Source organism: Echiichthys vipera (assembly GCF_963691815.1).
Source record: "Echiichthys vipera genome assembly, chromosome: 4".
In the NCBI taxonomy this organism is placed as follows: Eukaryota; Metazoa; Chordata; class Actinopteri; order Perciformes; family Trachinidae; genus Echiichthys; species Echiichthys vipera.
This window is the reverse complement of record NC_139829.1, coordinates 34281112-34304019: the sequence shown is the minus strand read 5'-3', so window position 1 is coordinate 34304019 and position 22908 is coordinate 34281112. Positions and strand designations below refer to the sequence as shown.

The following is a 22908-nucleotide window of genomic DNA, read 5'->3' as shown; positions in this document are numbered from 1 at the left end:
GTACACCGGCGAGAATTCAAAAAACACGTGCGTGCACATGTGTGTCCAAGTGTGCATATTGGAATTAAAGAGAGAGAAGTGTTGACAAGTAGGCTGTGCTCTGGTGCATCAGGCGCCAAAAACTCTCTAAATGAAGCAGGGTATGACGAATAATGGCTGACAACACCAGTCACACCTTTTGCTGATGGTTGTAACGCTCACACGCTTCTCCTTCCTTTTGTAAGATTTAGCATGCTGTTTGAAGACAGCCTGACTGACTGGGGATTAATTATTTTGGATGATTTATCAGACTTACCAGTCCGGAGTTTAGAGAGGTGTCAAAATTAAATGTGATTTTCCTCGTTGGTAAGTCATCACGATCTATATACTACCTACATATTTATGCACTGTGCAGTCAGTGTTGCTGCTGCGGCGTGGGCAGTTGAAGAATGTGCAAGCAATCTGTCGGGCAGCGATTCCCAGCATGGGGTTCAGGACCCCCGCAAGAGCGAGATACATCTGAGAGGTCATGACACAATCAGGAGAGGAAGGCAGAAAAAACACTTGTTATTCAGGATATATTTCAACATTGTATCCAATATAAAAGGATCGATCAATCAACCAATCAATCAATCAATCAATCAATCAATCAATCAATCAATCAATCAATCAATCAATCAATCAATCACTGACAATGAATCACAAGTAGACATTGTTTGATGTGTAAGGAGTAGTTTGACCTTATGGGAAACACTCGTTTTCGCTGCCTTGCCAAGAGTTAAATGAGAATATTGATACAACTCTTATCCAATAGCAAATAAGCATTTTTGCGAAGTGTGTTCCTTGTGGAAGTCAAAGAGTTTTTGGAAATACCACTTTCGGCTGCGTTCACACCAAATCAGGCATTCCAGCGATGAGCGCAGGGTTGTGCGGCAGCGTGGGAGTGTCACTTACATGGCTAATTTGTGTCTCCATTGCAGCTAATATGCCGGGTCTATGCGGGATGTTGGTCCGTATCAACAGATTTACACTACCGACATTCAAGTAAATGGAAGAACTGGCATTTTGGCCACAGCTGATTTGGTGTCAATGCACTTTTAGGGTCCTTTTCGCGGGAGTACAATGGCTACCGTAGCATTTAAACATTCATAACCATGTTATGTTTGGTTATTTTTGTAGTTTTGTGACCGACAACATACCTGGCGACTGATGTTTTCTTCTAGAGATACCCATTTAAATCCAGGACTGTGTCATGACAATTTGGGCTTTGCGTTCAGGCCTGTCTCAGTGGTGGAAGTCCCCATGAATGGAGCCTTGGACATCGTGCCATCCAGTGGATTTCCGCAGATCTCTGATGCACCGTCCCTTAATGGGGACTCCTGCCACTGAGACAGGCCAAACACTGCTCATCCAAACACAATATCCACATTACCATGACAGAGACCTGGATTAAAATGGGCAAAGTATCTCTTTAATTGTAACAGGGTCGACTCCGTCCATCTGGCACTCGCAGCAGGTTAAAACAAACTGTCATAATTATAGGCAAATAGCATGTGACCCAGGTGTGATGTGGTCTGATATCAGTGTGATGATAGCGTGAGTTGGAGCAGCTCTAGCGGAGCTGTTGGAAAGTAAAAGTGAAAGAGAGGCAGTCAGTGGTAAACAGATGGAGGAAGATGCCAGGTGATAGCAGCCCCCCAGTGCTTCCTGTCAGAGGCCGCATGCTCAGCTCACGCTCCTAGCGCCGGGTCACGGAGGTTAGAGGCTCCTCCCGCACGGCTCCCTCTGTCTGGGCGGTCGAACACACACACAAACACACACACACACACACACACACACGCTGCTGTCTGCCAGTTCTGCCTTTAACTGATATTCAGTCCAAGGAGGCCAGATAAGAGTTCATTTTGGATCTTTCACATGGACAGGCGCCAATGTGCGTCCTTCCATCCCCCAACAAACAGCACCCTCCTCCCTCAGTGCTGGGGTTGGTGAGGGGGGGGGGGTGTTGCCAGTAATAATGTTGAGGCCAGACTAGACTGCAGTGATTGGGGCCATTGATTGTGGTGATTTGATTTATTGATCAGTCCCCCCTCTCAAATGTGGCGTCTGAGATGCGGGTCTAATCTGAGGCAGCTATGGACAATCTCGTGCCTCCCAAAGAATGGAAGGCAACAAGGAATGTATGAAAGGAAACTACACTTATCTTAATCACACACTAGTCCCCGCTCTGCCTTGCTGCAGCCTCTGTGTGCAGATGTCAGCGCACATGTGTCTCTGTGCACGCACGTGTGCCCACCCGCTCCTTTGTGCGAGACCTTGCGTGCGAGAGTGTGTGTGTTTTTTGCGTCGGTGTGCATATGGGGGTTGTGAGGCAGTACAGTCACCAGGCAGAACAGAGTGGATCTATAAATTGATGGAATTCAAAGCCTCCAGCATCGATTACCATTATAACAAACAGCAGCACACAGAATGTCTGATTATTTTTAGACAAAGATTCTGTGCTCTCAGCAGCAATTCTGCTGATGCTGTCACACTTTCAGACATCTGCCTATGATTGCAATTAGATGGGATACAAAAAGAAAAATAATACCCCATCTGCATTTTCCCCTCTCTCCTCCTCCTCCCTATTTTTTCCTGTTTAATTTGTGCCGCCCAAGCCCAATGCACACAATAGTGATTTTGACTCAGTCTACCTCGTTGCAGTACCTTGGTAGTTTCTTTTCCCAGTTGTCAACATTTTCCACCACGGGCTGTCTTTGTGAAAGACCAGAAAATAGCTTACCACTACAGATGTAATCAAGACGAGCTAGGCTTAATGAATCAATGTCAAATCTACTCCAGTGAAATACATTAGTGAGCCCTGCGTTTTACCTAAAACATTCACACTTGGACAGATTGTTAGTGTACATCTATGTGCTCCCACTTTTGTCAAGAGCAATTGTCTTCGCCGGATTTGGTTATTAGACTTCCGACCCTCTGTTCGCTGCCTACAGAAGACATCACTTCCCTCCCGTTGTTTAAATGAAATGTTGATGTTGAGATGTTTGAATGCTGGCCTCCATTTTTCTTGCCCGTTTTATCCCTCACCCGCAGGAGTCTGAAGGGACCACTCCCTGCAGCCGTCGCTGCAACACACTTTCATAATCCCGAGACCTCCTAATGCAGTATAAATGGTTGCCTGTCAGATCATGTAAGGGCTCCAATAGAGAAGTCAATAGGGTCCATCTTTGGTCAGTGTCAGAGGGGCAGAGCCTACATTTGTAAGCTAAAGGACATGTGAGTCGTGATTTCACAGTTTTTTTCTTGTTTTCAGCAGTACATTGAGCTTCAAGTCCATTTACTCACTGCCAACAGGCTGCAGGTCTATCCTGTTAAAGCCAATAAGCTTCTTGTTTTTAGGTCTTTAGTTTTGAGTCAGAAGTCACCAATTGCTTTCTCCTCGCAGATTGTCTGGAGCACGCCACGACTGGTTCCATGCTCAAAATCCCTCCTTCCTGTCCCTCCAGCCCCAATGACAGCTCCACCCTCCCCGGGGGGGAAACTCATCAATTATGGCTGGATGTTTGACTGGCAGAGGCTTAATGACAGGAGCTCTGTATTGACCCGACTGCCGTACGCTGAAAATTTGGTCCCAATCGTTCTTTTTAAAACCTGTCAAATGATTACAGGGAAACTCCTCTTTGCAGTTGAACTCTCCCTTTGTGTTTAAGACATCAGACACATTTACATGTTCATGCAAATGATCTCGTGAAGGATGACGCTCAACATAATGGAGGGAGATAAGTTTATCTTGGATCTCAAAGGTGCCCTGGCTGTAGGTTGAAATGGATCACATCTGATTAGGAAGCAGAGGAAAAATCTTCTTTGGTATCTTTTGTCTCCTGAGAGAGAATCGCGAAACACTACACTGTAAAGTTCCTCCCATCATCAATCTGAGCAAGACAACCAAAGTAGCAAACCGTCTGCTCTGCTTCACTTCTTTCCAGAAAGACAGACAGTAGGTTTCATTTGATGGGCTGTTGCCCAGGCTCCCCGCCATCATAATGGTCTAGAAACTGCGGGGGTGCTTTCAAAATAACCATGCCATTGTAGCAGTGTTTGGCTTGCATACCACATGAGCATTCACCATTCTCATCAGCTGAGCCGATAAAAAGGGAACCTAACTCTACGCCTGGGCCACTGAAGCACTGGCGACTTAGAATCACGCACTGTTATATCTTAAGTACTTATAAAATCCACTCAACGTCACTTCTAGAGGAATTTTCTCTTGGCAAGATTAGCCGGTCTGGGGCCATTTGAATCTCGTGGAGGTTGGCCAGCTTCTGAAAGCCCACTCTTTAATCTCCAGAAAGGCTCATCCCAGATGGACTTACAGGAATTTATAAAGTCTTCTCTCCTCATGCTGTACGGCCATGGCCTTTCCAGTGACAGTATGATTTACCAGGAATGACACATTACATACATAAACATTTGGATACTTTCTGAGTGTAGAATGTCTAAATGAGGGGAGCAGTCGTGGTAAACAGATGTTTGAAAGCGTATCGTCAGTCTCTCAGGCTTGGTGGGACTATCCTCACCATGCTCCCATGCAAGACACCGGCCCGGCCACCAAGAGAAGTTTAAGGTCACTTTGACATGTGGGCAGGAAGAGTGTGATTACTGGACAGAAGCAATTAAGGGCGTACTCACACTGTCCTCCCGGGCCGCGACCCGGGCTTTAGGGTACTTGTCCCCCCTCCCTCTCCCCCCCGCGCCCCAGCCCCGTTTGCACTCACACTGCCAGGGCCGGCCAATGCTTCTTGCTGTCCATACGACATCACGCCGTAACACGTCACACGCATTGATCGCGTGTGTGTGGCTTTGTTTACAAATCTTTCCACAGACCTCGGAGTTTTTGTGCGTCTTGTCGACTGTTTTTGAATCTTTTCATCGACCAAATCTGCAGTAAACACAACGTGAACCTTTCACCGCCATTGTTGTTGTTGTTAAATGTCCGTGCATGGTCCGTCCTTCTATTTACATGTTCGAACAGGCGGACATAACGCTACTGCCGTAGGGCTCGTGCTCGTACACGTGCGCACGCTCGTGCTCGTACATGTGCAAACGGCTCCGCTAAAGCCCACCTCTTTCAAGCGGGCCGTCTGGCCGCAGTTGTGCGCGGAGCGGGTGCACTCACACTGCTTAAAGGTACTAGGCTTTAGCTGAAAAAACGGTTTTGGCCCCAGCCAGAAGGACAGTGTGAGTACGCTCTGAAGACCAAAACCAACTCTGAATTGTTCCTATTTACAATTATTGCCTGTGTAGTAAAAGCCTCATATAGCTTCTTTCTCACTTCTGCAGAAGTCATACGCCCTGTTCACACCAAACTGACGTCTGTGTGAAAGGCATGAACGACACAGTAGTGATGTGCATGATGATGACCCACAGGCAGGTCAAAAAGTGTCAAAGCCGTGTTCAGAGTAGTTAGTAACGTACAGAAACATGGCGTGCGCCTTCTCATGCCCTCTCTCTGTTCTCTCTCCATCACAAACACACACACCCACGGCGCCGCAGTCCAACATTTCGGCGCACCTTCGTTCTGCCGCTGTTGTGGAATCTGTGTGTGAAAAGTTTTGCCAGGTAATCAGTGGAAATTCCAGTCACTAGGGGATGGGAATTGATAATATTTTATTGATACCAGTGCCATTATTCATTCTGCGTGTCAGTCCAAATCTTTATTGATTCCATTATGGATTCCTGATCAATTTCCTGTGTGAAAAATAAGGTTAGCCTGCACCGGAGTTTCAGTGTCAATGCAACTGTTTTTATTATCTCAGAGTGTGAAGAGTGGAGATGGAGTGAGATTATATTTGAACAGCATTCATTTTCACTTTTCTTCTTGGTCAAAGACGAAATCTATCAAACCTGCCTGCGTGGTGCTAATGTTACAGGATCTTACCCTCATAGCATAACGGGATATTTACCCTCGGTCACGGACGGGCTGCTCAATTGGGAAGCTGTGGCATTCATGCGTAGAGTGTCAAATAGGCCTACATGGCATTGCTGGACTCTACAACATACGTCAGCATATTTCTGGTGTTTCCACCCTTATTTGAAATGGTCTTTTTACAGATATTAGCTGCACTGCCCTCTATAGTGGTGAATTAAAGCCACAATTTGGACCGTTTCTTCTTCTTCTTCTCCGCCATGACTTCTTGTTTTTGCCAGTTTCCAGCAGCTCAGACACATGAGTTTGACGTCAACGCCCAGTTATCAGAAGGGCATGCCGCTCTCGTTTGGCATTAACTTTAAACGTGATGACATAGAGACGTCCCAGCCGGTCGAATCTACCATATCATTGGACTTGCAAGGCTGGGGCGTGTTGAGTCATTTCGTTATTTATATAAATTTAGTGATAATGTCAATATTAACACCGGCATTGATGTGTTCCATCACAGTACAGTCATATCATTTAGTTTACAGCTTTCAGGTGTTTGGTAGCCAAGTTTTGGAGCGAGCCAAGCTTCAAGTGTCCCCCTGCCTCTGGTCTTCATGCTAAGCTAAGATAATTGCCTGCTGGCTGTTGAATTATATTTAGTGTACAAAATGAGAGCAGTATCACTCTTCTTATCAAACTCTCTGCAAGAGAGCGAAGAAGCGTTTTATGTAATATAATATGAATACAGCCACTGCAGTTTATTTTGAATCAATTGGAAATATATCGTCCTGGTGCTGTAAATACTCACTATTGCACCAAATGTGCATCGATCCATGGTTGAAAATAGGCCTTATCAAATGCACTGTTTATTGCAGTTAAGTAACGTTTTCCAAAAACTAGTGTTAATCCACTGTGGTCAGTAGTGTATGACTTGGACCATTCAATGCCAACAGCAGTACAGTGTCACCACAGACTTCGACTCCCAAGGTAAAACAGTATAAACCAGGTGTCGTTGGCAAGTTGTAGTGTTACGGTGTAGCATCTCAGCTTAAAGCATTGCACCCGCAGTACTTTAACTGCTTTCTGACTCGTCAGTCCTGGGACTTGAACCTGCAGCCCTTCAATTAACGGCCTACTTCTCTGACCGCCAGGCTGCCACCCTCCCACGAGTCCGCCACTGTTGAAATTTCACCCTGCCATTTTCTCTCTTTTTCCCATTGTGTGATGATTTATTAAATTGCCTTTAAGTAAGACTGCAGATTAATTAAAACACAGTCAATTTAATTTCCCGGCGTCATATATAAATTTGCAGTGGTAATTGAATCCCCTACTCCACTTTTTATATTGTAACCCAGCAGTAACAAGAGGAGATCCTCATCAATTACAGAGACTCACAGTCAAAAATGAAGAGGAGGTGAATGTACAGTTGTCCATTCCAGCGTTTTCCTTTTTACCCCCCCCCCACCCTTTGCTGAAAGAGCCGGGAATTGGATGACTGATCAATAATATTGGATTTGTGGATGGCATGCGGTGCAGCTGAGTCCAGCATGAATGCAAGGTTCTGATGAAGGGCTCGCCACACGGACGGCTTTGAATAGTGGATCAGACATGTTGCCGGGGTGGAGCTCTCGTTTTCGTATAACGCAGACATGTAAAGAAGCAATGCGCGGAGACATTAATGGAATAGTGATTAGGGCTGTTGTTGTAGCAAAAGGGTAATTTGGTTAAAGCTATGGAGGCTGCTGTTATGTATTGAAAATCTGTGCGGGATCAATATAAAGATGTGTGCAGGCGATGGGAGAGAGATTGAAAAGAGGCTGAAAATAGATCTGACCTGTGGTAATTACGACAGCGAGCCGGGCGTTTGTATGTTTGAATCAGGTCTTGGCCCGGCTTAAAAAGCAGCCCTTCGTTTCAGGAGGAAGCTCTATTTGTTTGCAAGGGTGTATGTCAGGTTATTGGGTCTCTACACGTGACTCCCAGCCCTCCCTCCCCCCTCCCCTTTCTCTCTCACTCTCTCTATCCCCTCCCTCTCGCCCCGCTCCCTCACTGGTGCTCTATAGCCGTTGCAAGCGTATTGATTATTTCAAATACTGATTATCTAAAAGGCCTTCTGCTACTGTAGGCATTGGATTTATTTTGGCTTAATTATTTATGGGCCAGGGCTAGCTGTAAGTATTACTGCTGTGAGATCATGAAGGATTACATTGTTAATATTCAGCAGTGTATTTTTATTTATGTACACTCTAAGCTTTACTGGATGAGCGTTGGCAGGCTCCCTAAAGTGCCGTCTCTCTCCACTCTCCTCCTCTCACCGTTTCTCTCTCTTTTGTGTGTTTGTAGAGGGAGCTAAACTCTGTAGCGTCTGAGCTGGCTGGTCGACAAGAGGAGAGCGAACACTCCCACAAGCACCTGGTAGAGCTGAGCAGGGAGTTCAAGAGAAATGTCCCTGAGGTGAGTCTGGCATCCCCCTCCCCGTTCCCTCAACCCTGTGTGTCGTAGTCCTCATCTTCACTTCAGCAGACTGGTTGTCTGTGTCAGTGTTGCTACTCCACACCCCCCGCATATACCTTTGTATAGGAAATGATTTATTTCTTTTGTGAAATCTGCATTAGTTTATATTAACGGTGCACAACACTTGAAACATCAGGGTTAACCCCCCCCCCCCACACACAGACACACACAGTAGCTCAGTTAATATTTAAATGCTGCGGCCTTGCAGCAACGTTAGCCTCTGGCTGGATGCGATGAGAGGCCATGGGGGCTCATTTACAAAAGGTAAGCACAACTTTGCTGCTTACTTTCAACTCCAAAGCTACAGAGTCACTTTATGAAAAAGTGATCGGAATTGGCAGCTGATATTGATTTTCTCTGGATATCTGTGGCGTGACAGGAACAGGACTCTGACTAGACACAATCTGATGAATGTCAATGAAGACGAGCACCAGCCCCTCGACATGACTATTACAAACACACTGCTTCCCAACATTTTGTTTTTTATTATTAATGACAAGGAAAATGAGAACAAAGAGAAGAAAATGTACATTTTTACATTTTAAAGGATAGGTTAGCATTTTTTTGAAGGCAGTCCTAAAACAATACTCATGTTCCAGAGATGGGCATTTCAAGTCTTTTCCATAGTACTCGCATTAAATCATGATAGAGAACTCGCAAAAAAAGGGTGTAGGAATATAGCGTCCATTTTTTGGAGACATCTTGAAGTAGCGTAGCCCGGTGAGACCAACCCGATCTTGCAAGCTACATTGTATTTAACTAGCAGATCAGTCTGGTAACGTAAGGCGGAGAAAAATTGGAGAAGTTTAACCAGCGACCGAACCAATCAGCGTTGGTTTTGAGGCGGCTCGAAGTTTTACGAAACGAGAAACGACTGTTCAGTGTAAACAACATGGCGGCTTCCGCGGATGAGATGAGCGAGCCGCTTGCTAACGCTTTTTTCTCTTGGATCCTTCTGTTGGAATATGGACCGGGCTCCTAAAATTGTGCCTTTTATCCGTAAACTTGCGTTACACAAACGGCAAATATCCTTTACTGACATGTTGTTTACTTTTGCCTTGCACCGACGTTGTTAGTACGTCATACGCTGTTAGTACGTCATACGCTGTTAGTACGTCATACGCTGTTAGTACGTCATACGCTGTTAGTACGTCATAGGCTGTTAGTACGTCATACGCTGTTAGTACGTCATACGTTGTTAGTACGTCATACTCTGTTAGTACGTCATACGCTGTTAGTACGTCATACGCTGTTAGTACGTCATACGCTGTTAGTACGTCATACGCTGTTAGTACGTCATACGCTGTTTGTACGTCATACGCTGTTAGTACGTCATACGCTGTTAGTGCGTCATACGCTGTTAGTACGTCATACGCTGTTAGTACGTCATACGCTGTTAGTACGTCATACGCTGTTAGTACGTCATACGCTGTTAGTACGTCATACTCTGTTAGTACGTCATACGCTGTTAGTACGTCATACGCTGTTAGTACGTCATACGCTGTTAGTACGTCATAGTACGTCATACGCTGTTAGTACGTCATACGCTGTTAGTACGTCATAGTACGTCATACTCTGTTAGTACGTCATACACTGTTAGTACGTCATACGCTGTTAGTACTTCATACACTGTTAGTACGTCATACGCTGTTAGTACGTCATAGGTTGTTAGTACGTCATACACTGTTAGTACGTCAAACGCTGTTAGTACGTCATACGCTGTTAGTACGTCATACGCTGTTAGTACGTCATACGCTGTTAGTACGTCATACGCTGTTAGTACGTCATACGCTGTTAGTATGTCATACGCTGTTAGTACGTCATACGCTGTAAGTAAGTCATAAGCTGTTAGTACGTCATACGCTGTTAGTACGTCATACGCTGTTAGTACGTCATACGCTGTAAGTAAGTCATAAGCTGTTAGTACGTCATACGCTGTTAGTACGTCATACGCTGTTAGTACGTCATACGCTGTTAGTACGTCATACGCTGTTAGTACGTCATACGCTCTATGTTGGTGTTAGACAGATGATTTATCCAATCAGCCACCAGTATTTTCGCCCCTTCCCAAAAGATCTCCAAACGAGAGTTCCCAAATGGATCTGCAGAGCAAATGTGAATCAATCCATCTGGCGGAGTCCGGTTCGACGTAGTGTGGGATCATGGGAGTTGGTGACTGCATTTTAATGCTGATGTAAAACTGAAGTGGCAGGAATAATGTTAACGGACGAGTTAATGTATTAAAGGTGCATTCATGTGATGTTTTGTTGCATTTATTTAAGTTTGTCGTTTAATTCCATTGAATTAGCTGCAGGAAATGTTAGCTAATATCACGTTAACATGCTAGTGCTGTTATCTGGAGTCAAACAATCAGACTAGAAATAACTTTGAACGTGCTGAACTTGTTGTAAGTTTATGACGTTACCATAAGAGTATGAGAGCTTGTTGGCTGCATGAGCCCCTTGTCAAAGATTAGATAAGATATCGACAGTTACAAAAACTAAAAATAGAGGTCATGACTTGTTGTTTGTACTGTAGTTCTTGGTCGCTGGAGTTGTTCCTTTTGCGTATAGTGGCTGCAAAGAGATACCTTTTTAATACCAATTAAAGAGATGAGCCACAAAATCCACCGTAGTCAATCTTTACAAACATGCATTCTTCAGTTCGACCGATATGAGGCTTCAGCCGTCCGTGTTGGACAAGTTATCTTCAAAAGTACAGTCTTCGTTTCCTCTGCTGCAGCTTAGAAAAAGTTCCTCATCTAACTCTGAATATCATCTTCAGCTGAACTTTAGATGGCATATCATCACAGAGCGATTGCTGTGGATTTGGTTGCCATGCATTTAAGAAAGGGATCTCTTTGTGGCCAGTATGAACAGAAGAATTACAGCAACCTGTTACTTTTACAGTGTACGTATGTGGAAACTGTCCTTTAACCTTCTCCTCTACACCTTAACACACCCCTCCACCTAATCGGCAGCGCGCATATTCAAGTATTACAAAACATAGTCTCGTCCAACATAAACGGCATATTGAACTAATACAAGAAGAACAACTAGGTAGACATCCAAATGGTGCTAGTTAGAGCATTCTCCTTCTGCACTCCACCTCCCTGAGCCGGACTCATCCCAACGTTTACACTGAACTTAACTGAGAAGTTCGTTTGCAGGCAACATCATCTCTTCTGTCACCCAATTTAACACTTTTATGCACCTGTTAACTGCACATGATCGATTCATATGCTAGCTTCTTGACTGTTAATGCTATAGCAGTAATTAATAATAGTATATAGTCATTTTATGCGTCTATTATTTGACGTATCATGTCAAAACCGCAGCGTGAATTGTATTTTATGCCGTCACTGTGCCTTTTTTCCACCTTACCTTTGTGAGGCAAAATGGCAATTAAGATGGATTGAGCCGAACACATGAAAAGCTACATCTGTGAATGATACAGATATGATTTTGTCCTTTTTTTATCATCTTCTTTGAAACGATCACCCATTGACATCTAAGCTGAAGTCAAAGAGAATATTTTTATATTTTATAAATGAGCCCTCCGGCTATTTGCTGTGGCTGTGCTGCCTGTCTGTCTCAGCCCGAGTGTGTAGTGCGGTGCTGTAATCTTGTCAGTATAATACAGGCGTTTAAGACAGGATCAGGCTGTCACCACTGGCAGCACAATCCCCTTACCTGAGGCTGTGGGAGCTCGCACAAGTCTGGATCTCTGAGCTCTAATGCAAGCTACTTGGAAAGCCCCACTTTTCAAACATGCCCACTCAAACCCTTTAGGTTTAACCACTAATACCCACACCCCATAGCATCATACCTCACTCACACACGCACACACACACACACACACACACACACACACAGGCAGTGTAAAAGGAGCTATGGAGAGAATCCATTAACATTAAAGCATCTTCAGTCTCGTGGAGCTGTTTGTTCCTCGCCCATCTGATTCCTAAACAGGTGCGAAATAGAAAAATGCTGATTCTGAGTTTGCTTTTTTTGGTCCGTACATAGGAAGTCCGGGAGATGGTGGCACCTGTTCTCAAGAGTTTCCAGGCCCAGGTGAGTCGCACATCTTTTTGCATTTTACAGATATATGAAACATTCACAGATTCTGCAGAATAAAACAGCTAAGTAGCCTTTTATTGATGACTTCATCAGCGTTTTCTGCTTCCACATTCTCATTTACTGACACAAGAGACACTCCTGCTGGGTATTATATGTACATTGACCAGAGCAGATCAGTGCGCCTCTGGAAGGAACGATTTGATAGATAGGGCAAGGAATCCATGGCATACTTTCCGTGTTACTGCTCATCTGGTGCTTATTGACTGATGCCTTTTCTGTCAAAGTGAAGTAGCATCTATCTGCCATTAGATGATCAGATATCTGGCTTCTCATATTTTCTTGGCTGAGACAAGCCCTCATTTCCTGTTGTGATGGTGTATTCACCATGCCCCCCCTCTGACGTCGCCATATTGAAAAAGTCATCTGATACCTACCAAGACTCTGCTCCAGCCATTAAACCAAGGTCATAAATCACATTTGTGAGCCGCGTTATGGTCCGCAAAGCAAAGGCTTATGGAAATGATACCGCAAATATGTTTTCAGTCTCGCTCGCCCCTCTAAACTCCCGCTCGGCGCTAACCTGAAAGCCCTATCATTGGTAAACATGAGAACACTCAGCATGGATTGTTCAGTTCTCTTGGAAGTGATTATTGGCAGATTCTTTTTAATGCTTTATAATTGACTATGCCCAAGCACCCGCGTTCCCTGGCAGGAGCCATCGCAGTCTTCAATACCACACTCTGCAATAGTCTGTGGTTGATTTGTGTGCTAATTCAATTACTCCGACTGTAAAGTCGCACAAATATCAGAAGCGCCCTTCCATATCTTTATTGTGCAAACAGGAACCCACAGGATTAATTTAAGCACCATTGATGTCTGACAACTGGGAGTCTAGAGATGTTTCATAGTAGATAAAATAGATGGCTGATAATGAGCGATGATTTTTTCTTTTCCTCGTTAGCTGCGGGCCTCTCTGGGCACCTCTCCGTCTCTCCTGTGTAACTTCCACCAGCTTATGTTCTGCACGTTGATAAGTAAGCCCGCTCGCGGTGGGAAAAAAAAAAGCCTCGGCTATTTTTTGATCACGAGGTGCGGTGAGCAACTCGGCACGCCATAATAATATAATCCTCTGGTGTTTTCTGATACACTTTGACCTTATTGGTAATGTCAAACAGCTTGCGGAGGCTCGTGAACTTTACCCAGCAGTAGTCTGCGCGACCTCAGTGTAAGCTGTGGGACCTCGACCTGCTGCTGCAGGGGGAGAATGTGCGGAGAAGGTGGAGTTGGATGTGTTGTTTGGGCGTGTGGTTTGGGATAGACTAAAGCTCCCCTGCAGCTGCACTGTACAGGTGGTGAACGATAGTCCTGGTGTGTGTGTTAGGTGTGTGTGTGTGTGTGTGTGAGGATGCATACAGTACATGTGAGAAAGAACTGGGTCCTTGCTTCCACACCCCTCCTCCCAGTTCGGAGGCCCAGAGGAGTGCCTCATGGTATTTGGACCCTCATCATGCCACTTCTAAAGGAGAAGTCGGCTCCTTTGAAGTGTTTGCGACATGACAGGTTCTCTTTCTTTTCTTTTTCATTTCAATGTTCCCCACCCACTTTCTCTCTCTTCTCCCGTCCAATCTCGCCTTCTAATTATCGCTAACCAGGCGACTGATTAGAAACACGTTGCCGACCTAGTTTTTTCCGAGGAGCTGGAGGAGGAGAAAGGGTTAATCCCAGAGCTGGTGGCTGTCATTGGTCGCTTCCCTCCTTCTTCTCCTCTTTTTCGTTCTGCTCTCCTCTTTCTTTCCCTGGAAGTTTGCTAATGAGGTCCCGTCAGAGCTGAGGAGAGGTGTTAATTTGGCCTTGTGAAGTAGGAAGGAGATTAAGGACAGTGAGGAGCTGAGTTTACGGCTTAAAATACACCGCTGTCCTTATTAATCCACAGGGCCCTGGGAGACCGGCGTTTTTGGTTTTATAATGAACACTGTCTCATAATGAAGGTAATTTTAATAAAAATTTACGGAGAAGAAGAGGAGATGGTACATGTCTCCATGGTCTCGGGCGCACCTTTGGGGCTGAGGGATATGACAGTTATTTCTCAAATAACCGATCGCTGGAGAGACGGGCCCATTGGACCACACTGTTCACACAACGTTCACACAAGTGCTCGCTGCCACCTGAACGCGTAGAGAGCAGTCTGCACCGAGAGTTTCACCGAGACTATGTGAGCTTCTCAGTGCAATTTACACCTCCCTCTCACTTTGTAAACTCCCCTCAGGATGAAGCTTTGTGAGGCGGATGAAAAAAAACCAACAGTGACATATTCCTTGTATGTTTGTAGCCTCTGTGTTCTTTGTTGGAGGCAGATTCCTGCTCTCGTGCAGCACGTACCAATCTGAATATCAGACCCAAATTAACCAGTCATTCTATTTTTCTGCTCTCCTCTTGATGTCGTTTGGCTCCCTCAGAAAAAGAAAACAGCAGTATGGGTCCCTAATTACTGAAACTTGCTTTACAATGATAATCCGTGGAGTAATTTAGCGTGCACAATGAGAGTTGTGGTGCTTGCGCAGATGGAGATTCTGATAAATAGTTTGTAACGTGTAATTAGCAGCTCTGCCGGTTACATACCATTAACCCCTCGAGCTCAGGAATCATTATTGGCCCTCATTATCAAGCAGCAAGGTACGATCGAGCTGACTAGACATCAAAAACATCAAACAGCTATTAAAGTGCTGCGAACTGGGGGCCGGTGGACACCTGTTTATGAGTCTAACTGTGCCATTCCTTCCCCTGAGGTTGGGAAGTGATGATGTGGGGGAAGACAATGTTTTTATGTATGTTGTTGTTGTTGCTTGTTTTTTCTATGAGAGCACAGGAAGTATTTTGACTGTACAGCCGCTTTTCAAGTCCGTGAAACAGTGAAGGGATCTCAAAATGGCTGCTGCTTCTCACCTATGGGACTGACTTCTCGTGTTCAGGAAGAAAAAAGCTAAATCAAAAGCTAATTTTGTGAGCTTTGTGGTTTTTTTTTAATCTGCCTTGTTGGAGAATGACAGAGAAATAAGGGCTACTGTACAACATATACACCTCTGATTATTCAGAAACATGGGCAGCTGTGTTTTCACTCGTGTAAAGCATCTTGCAGCCGATTTGACCACAGTCATGGAGCTGCAGAGCCGAGTGTTTGAGTGCCCACGTCGCCTTGCCCTGAGCTCGCCCGCCTTGCAGCGAGGTAGGCAAACACCGTCTTTGATCATCCATCGAGAGACGACCAGTTCTTTCCTCCTTTTGATTAATTCCTGAAGGAAATGATAATTTCTCTTGAATGTATGAATATGTTATGAATAGTGGAATGAATCAAAGAGTAAAGGATGATAATTAATTACAGCGCTATGATAAAAGGCTGTGGGTGTTATGACGCAAGCTTCCTCCGTGTCATTATGAGAGGCTCCGTAATTACCTTTCTGCACGAGCCAGCGCTCCTGGCAGTGCTGGCGGTGAGAGTGGCGCTCACTGAGTGAGTCTAACGGTCATAAAGCTTTTCCCTGCCTAATTGTCTGAGGGGCTCTATGGCACTTTCATAGATGAGGGACTGCGCCGTTAGGAAAAATGCTCGGCGACGCTACAGCTTTTCCAGCTCAATGAAGACAGATCTTCATCAGGGGCTAAACTTGCAGTTATTAGGTACAGATTGCTGGAGTGGATGGCTAACTTGGGCTGATGGGGTCGGAACAAGCGAGCCGTATCAGTGTGAAACGAAAGCTGCTTCTCGACTACATGCCGTTTTAAAATCGAGCTAGTGTTGATTTCTGTGTGTGTTGTACATTATAGGCCCATATTTCTGTGCCAATAAAGCCGATCCCTGCCTCACAGTTCCCACTGAATATTCCCTTTGTGTTATTATTCATGCTCTACCTTATGTAAGGGGCATTTACGACTGCCTCCTACTCCTCTTGCTCACTCCCACTCTCCCATCCTCCCCTGCCTCCCCCGGCTATGACCAGACTGCTCCATACTGGGCTGACGAGGTATCTCTAATGCCTGTCTCCTTCTCGGCTGTCTCAGGCTCATTGAGCAGCAGGCCAGGCCCAGGATCTCCAGGCCATTACCTATTCACAGCACGTCCAGGCCTCCAGCCTATTGTGGGGAACATAATGGGCTCCAGGGCCATGTAAACCACCGGCTCTCTGCTCCTGGTTTATCACTTGTGTCCTCTTCATACTAAGGAGAGGGAAGGAAGGTGGGAGGCAGGAAGGTAGGGAGAGGAGGCAGAGCACAGGGGAGGGGATGCGGGGGGCGGGAGGCGTGGGAGTGTAATTGGACATTAGGTAATACCTTCCTTGAGTCTTTAACGTCCTCTGCATCTCCGGAGGCTGAATGTCCTCGCCTGTTCAGAACATCATCAGTACAGAAAAGCTGCTTCGACCCAAACTTATGTTCACTCACTGTCTCAGTCTGCATTCAAAAAAACCTCAAATGAACACTTTAAAATTGACTTTTATGCAATTCTGATATGTCAAAGACGAGGAAGCTTATATAGATATCGGATCAGATATTGTACGGCTGTCCATCTTGCCTCTGCCAAAGCCAATAAAAAGACAAATGAACAAACTGTCAAAGGCTTTTTTAAGTCTTCACAACGACAGCGCTGCTTGTAGAGAGACAAGTTCATTTCATTTCGCAAATCCACTTTAAATCAGAAACCCATTCAGCAGACCGTTTACAATGAGCTCATTTTTCATATTCAGTTAGTTACTTGTTGTGATAGCTGCTGAACAGCGGCCACTGTGGCCACAAGTGACAATTACAGAATCATAATAGATGCTAAAACCTCGTTTTTGCAGAACACAAAGTGAATTTTAGAGTCGGTTCGATTGCCTATAAATTAAATTCAAAGTTAAATACAAAATTAGAGACATGATGAATAGCTATAAAGTCTAGCTGCCTATACTACTACTGTTTTTGACAATATGTGCAGACTACAAAATAGGGGTGGGAATCTCAAGGCACCTCATGATTAGATTATGATTCAGAGGGCTGCGATGCATCTTGATGCATCCTTTATTCTGTATACAGAATTTCTTTTTTCAGTAATGATCTGTATGTGCAATCGGCCTTCAACAGATGATTGTTCATTTCTGGATTAATTTTTACTTCCAGTTTGTTTAGGAGATCAAACTAAGGGCGCACTCCCACTGTGCCACCGTCCCGTGCCCCGTGCTTTAGGGTACTTGTCCCCCCCTCCAGGCCCGTTTGTACTCACACTACCTGGGCCTCGGAGAATGCTTCTTGCTGCCTAAACGTCATCACGCCGTAACACGTCACACGCATCGATGACGTCATGGCGATGCGTGGCTTTGTTTCCAGATCTTTCCGTAGACCTCAGAGTTTTTGTGCGTCTTGTCGACTGTTTTTGAATCTTTTCATCGACCAAATCTGCAGTAAACACTCCACCTCCGCATCACACCAACGTGAACCTTTCACCGCCATTGTTTGAAATGTCCGCGCATGGTCCCTCCTTCTTTTTTCTACGTCCCAACAGGCGCACAGGAAATGACCTCAGAACCGCCGTAGGCCTCATGCTCGTACACGTGCGCACGCTCGTGCTCGTACATGTGCAAACGTGCTTTACTAAAGCCCACCTCTCCCAAACGGGCCGTGGCCGGCAAGCGTACCACGCCTAGACGCGGTACGGTTGCACTCACACTGGTCAAACGAACTAGGCTTTACCCGTGGAACGTGTTTGGGCACGGTACGGACGGACAGTGTGAGTGCGCCCTAAAGGAAAAGACCGGGCCTGAAAACCTGTCGCACAGCCCTTTGTTCCTGAGAACACGGTCATTTGTTGAGCTTTAGTTTGTTTATTGTGTTTTGTTTGTTGCATTTATTAATTTGTTAATATATTTTGGTTACAATATGTATGTTGATTTAATATTACACAAAGATGAATGTGCCAGCCTCTGCTAAGAAAAGAACTTAAACTATTGCATTAATTACTTTTAACCCTTAATTAATAGTTTATTATTTTTCATGAGACTTTAATATTAGTTATCGCTTCCTTCATAACTCAACGGTGGTGCCCCTGAGGAACGTGGTTTAACTAGAGTCATGTTTATTATTATCTTTAATAATTATTGGTGATAGCTAATATTTCCTTCATTAACAATAGGTTTATTGAGAATACTTAATCTCATAAGCTGAACACGAGTCAAGGCCCTGCATTTAATTGGTTCTCCGTGTGAAGTTTTAATAAATTACAGTTGTTAATTTTTATTAAATCCTCTTTATTATTTTTCTCTCTATTAAATATTTAATTTGATAGTCGTTCTTTTGATTCAGTTATCCTAGAGTAGCTAAAGATCCAGAATATTTCCAATATATTTTATTAATAAAGACAAATAGAAGTGAAATAGAAGTCTCTCTGTAGCAGAATACTTCACTACTACATAAAAAGCTGCTCTTACTGACAAATAAATAATACAGAATCCAAGTTCAGCGATATTTGCACCTGTGAAGCTCCCATTACGTGCTATATGTGCTATTATGTGTTATGTGCTATAAGACACTAGCTGCCGCTCATCTGTGATAAAATGTTACGGTGAAATAAGATTCTGCCGATGCATCACATCTTAGAGCGTGATCACACTGTCCTTTTGGCCGCGGCCAAAACCGGTTTTTCAGCTAAAGCCTAGTACCTTTAAGTAGTGTGAGCGCACCCGCTCCGCGCTCAACTGCGGCCAGCTGGACCGTCCACGGCCCGCTTGAAAGAGGTGGGCTTAAGCGGAGCCGTTTGCACATGTACGAGCACGAGCGTGCGCACGTGTACGAACACGAGCCCTACGGCAGTAGCGTTATGTCCGCCTGTTCGGACATGTAAATAGAAGGAGGGACCATGCGCGGACATTTAACAACAACAACAATGGCGGTGAAAGGTTCACGTTGGTGTGATGCGGAGGTGGAGTGTTTACTGCAGATTTGGTCGGATGAAAAGATTAAAAAACAGTCGACAAGACGCACAAAAACTCAGAGGTCTACGGAAAGATCTGGAAACAAAGCCACACACACGCGATCAATGCGTGTGACGTGTTACAGCGTGATGGCGTATGGACAGCAAGAAGCATTGGCCGGCCCTGGCAGAGTGAGTACAAACGGGGCTGGGGCGCGGGGGGGAGAAGGAGGGGGGACAAGTACCCTAAAGTCCGGGTCGCGGTCCGGGAGGACAGTGTGATCACGCTCTTAAAGCCATCCTACCTGCGTTCTTTACTGATTCCATGACATCGGTTTTGATCTTGTTGTAGAGTGTGTGAATTATCTGTGTATCTGTCGGGGTCGCGGGGGGCTGGAGCCGATCCCAGCTGACATCGGGCGTGAGGCGGGGTCCACCCTGGACAGGACGCCAGTCTATCACAGGACACATAGAGACGAACAGAGACAGACAACCATTCACACCTACGGGTGATTTAGAGTCATCAATGAACCGAACACCTGCACGTCTTTGGACTGTGGGAGGAAACCGGAGAACCCGGAGAAAACCCACGCAGACTCGGGGAGAACAGGCAAAGTCCGCACAGAAGGGCCCCAGCCGGGATTCGAACCAGGAACCCTCTCTGCCCCAGTGGACCAATATCTTTGGCAATAAAAGTTGTAATAGTTAGTAATTTGCTCGGCCTACACACAAGCTTTTAATGCAGAGGGTGCCAGTTTTTAATTAACTGGTGACAGTGAGACAGATGTGTCAACTAACCAGGAAATACACACTTTCCCTCTCTGTCTCTACGTCTGCTCCATCAACGCTCCACCTCTTTGCCCATTTTTGGATTAGCCAGGATGGCGATGGCCGGAGCTTCACTCTGTGACGTCACAGAGACTACATCAATATTTCATACTGTCTATGCGCTCTAGCAGTCAAACTTCAGCGTGTTGCATTAAACGTTTCATGTGTCAAAATAATCAAAATGTACTCGCAGTAATCTTTTAAAGCTGGAAATGGAGATGTAGAAAATATCTATGATACAAGCTAAAACAATGCAATAACTCTTGACTAGCGTATTTCAACATAAAGTAGATGTTTGTCTCCAATGTTTACTATCATCATAAACAAATGCATAACTCAAGAATTCCTGCCAAACGCCATCAGTCTGTCTACGATCAGACAGTAACTTTTAAAATGATTGTGTTCCACCAATGGTGCGGCGTATTTCAGCTCCACGTTGGGCCTTTTGAACAAGTTTAATACATCTGACTGCCCTTGTTTGTTTCCTGTGTGGTGACTGATTGTTGTGATTCTGCTGGGTGTTTTTATGCTGAGACGCCTCAACCTTTCCATCAGCCTTCCCAGTGTCACTCTTATCCCTCCTCTGCTGTGCTGTGATCTGATGGTGTGTGGTGTGTGTGTGTTTGTTTTCCTGTCCTGACTGATGCCCTGTCGGAGCATCCCAGTTGGGTGTATTCATCATTATGGATGCGTGTTTAGAGCCAGGGATGCACACCAGGTAAAGAAGAGAGGGGGGGGGGATGTTATAAATAGGCATTTGGCTCTCTAGCCATGTGGAATTGATGAGTTTCAGCACATTCGGCTCTGCAGTGCCAGGTTTAATTTCTGCCGTCCTGACAGCACAAACCTCAGAGCCCGGAGACGTCACGCCTGACTGCAGCTGCTGTGCAAATGTTAGCCATGTTTGAGGATGGACGCACGCGTGGCGTTGACTGCGGCACTCCTATTGGGCGTCTGACTGGGGTGCACCTCCCCTCCTCTGCACCCCTGTCACCTTAAGAGACAGGCAATCACACTCCCCTCCTGACCCCTCACCAAACAGACACTCACCAGCAGCAGACAGTAACTAATCTAAGAGGCAGTTTCTCAGACCTGCTCGCCTCAGTCTAACATGGTCAACTGCTTGTTATGAGATAGGTGAGAGCCTCCCTGCTCGTGCTCCCTCCAGGCACACAAGTCAGAGAGCAGCAACACTAGCAGCAGCAGCAGCAGCAGCACGCTCTCTGAGATGCTCCGACTCCTGGCTCACTCTCAGCTGCTGGCAAGAGCACAGTCAAATTAGCCAATAAAAATGTGTGAAATCGGTGGCTCGGCGCCGGCGAGGACATGCCAGGAGAAATAAACATCAGCGCTCGTACAACCAGGAAAAGCTCATGCGAGGAGGAAAAGGCGGAACGGGGGAGCTGCTCCGCCAATGCTACGGCGCGATTCTCTGATTTTCAGGCGCAGAATCCCGACTGCACGGACACAGTCAGAGAGCAAAGTTGTTTCTGCGCTCCACTGAGCAGCGAGACCCGGCCTCAGATCAAGCCCAGTGGCAGCACAAGTCAAGAGAACATGAGCTTGTGTCAGAGGATACACAGCCCTCATGTGCTGAAGTGATTTAATTCCCTCTGTTCATCTGTGGTCCCCCCCCCACCCCAACCCACCCCCGCTGAAGTCCGGGAATACCAGTCTTCATTTCACATGATGCTCGGCTGTGAAGTTGAATTTCAGCGGAATCTAAACACACTAATTAAATATCATAACTTTCAGAAGAAGCCTCTTGTTAAGGCACCTGAAATTTTAATTTAGACTTCAAAAGAGCGAGGACTTTAAAGCAAATCTATTGTTTTTCATTTAGACTTGCAATTTTCCTTTCTCCGCAGCACCGCAGTACGTAGTCATGATTGATCTGCTAATTAAAATATGCAGAGAGGGAAAAATATTAACTGCTCCTTTTTTTTTTTCTCCACTTTTTTTTTGTTTTAGAAAACAGCCGACACATTTTTCCGTCTCTTTCCAGCACAGATAATTAAATTTTTTGCACATTGATGTTCTTTACACGGCGTTCATCGGCCTCATTATTTCTCCATTTTCATCTTTCTGGTGAGAGATCGATAGATTGATAAAATGATGGAGCCTATCTTAAATAATGCAAGCGGCGAAAAGTTACACTTACTTTGCTGCCGGCTAAGTGTTTGAACTTTTATTCTTCTTTCAAATTGTATTTAATATCCCATGAAGGTAGATCTCACAGTATCACATGCTAGTGTAAATCATTTATTCCCATTTTTGCTGTCAAAGAAGAAGTTCCTCTCCACTTTTAGTGGGCTTATGGTATACGAGACGATGCTTGTCAGGCCTAATATCCTAATGATAAAGAAACTGGCAATTCAAAGAAAGACAGCGTAAAGTAGGCCAATTAGTACCTAGGGAACATTTTGCTAGAAGAGATAGCAGCTCCAAATGTCACATGCACGAACATTAGGACCGATTGTTTATAATATGACCTGACAGTTCGGGTCTCTGTAATATGGGATTAACTACAATACTAATTAACATGTGGCTTTATTAAAACAAGCAGCTGCCAGTGAAATAAGTCTCTTACCAGGGAGGGGTGCATCTCCTCTGATGCACACCCTTCGTTAAAGTGTTGCTTCTTTACCACAAAT

At 45.1% G+C, this 22908-nt stretch overlaps 1 protein-coding gene across 1 annotated transcript in view; it reads left to right on the top strand.

Annotated features, from left to right (window-relative positions):
• cux2b (cut-like homeobox 2b) overlaps window positions 1-22908 on the top strand; it is a gene marked incomplete at both ends in the record, with an annotated part of 104407 nt that overhangs the window by 30596 nt on the left and 50903 nt on the right. The window contains 2 exons of the mRNA XM_083912691.1: window positions 8240-8350; window positions 12436-12483. Of these exons, the coding sequence (XP_083768817.1) occupies window positions 8240-8350; window positions 12436-12483 (159 nt within the window). The remainder of the gene's footprint in view (window positions 1-8239; window positions 8351-12435; window positions 12484-22908) is intronic.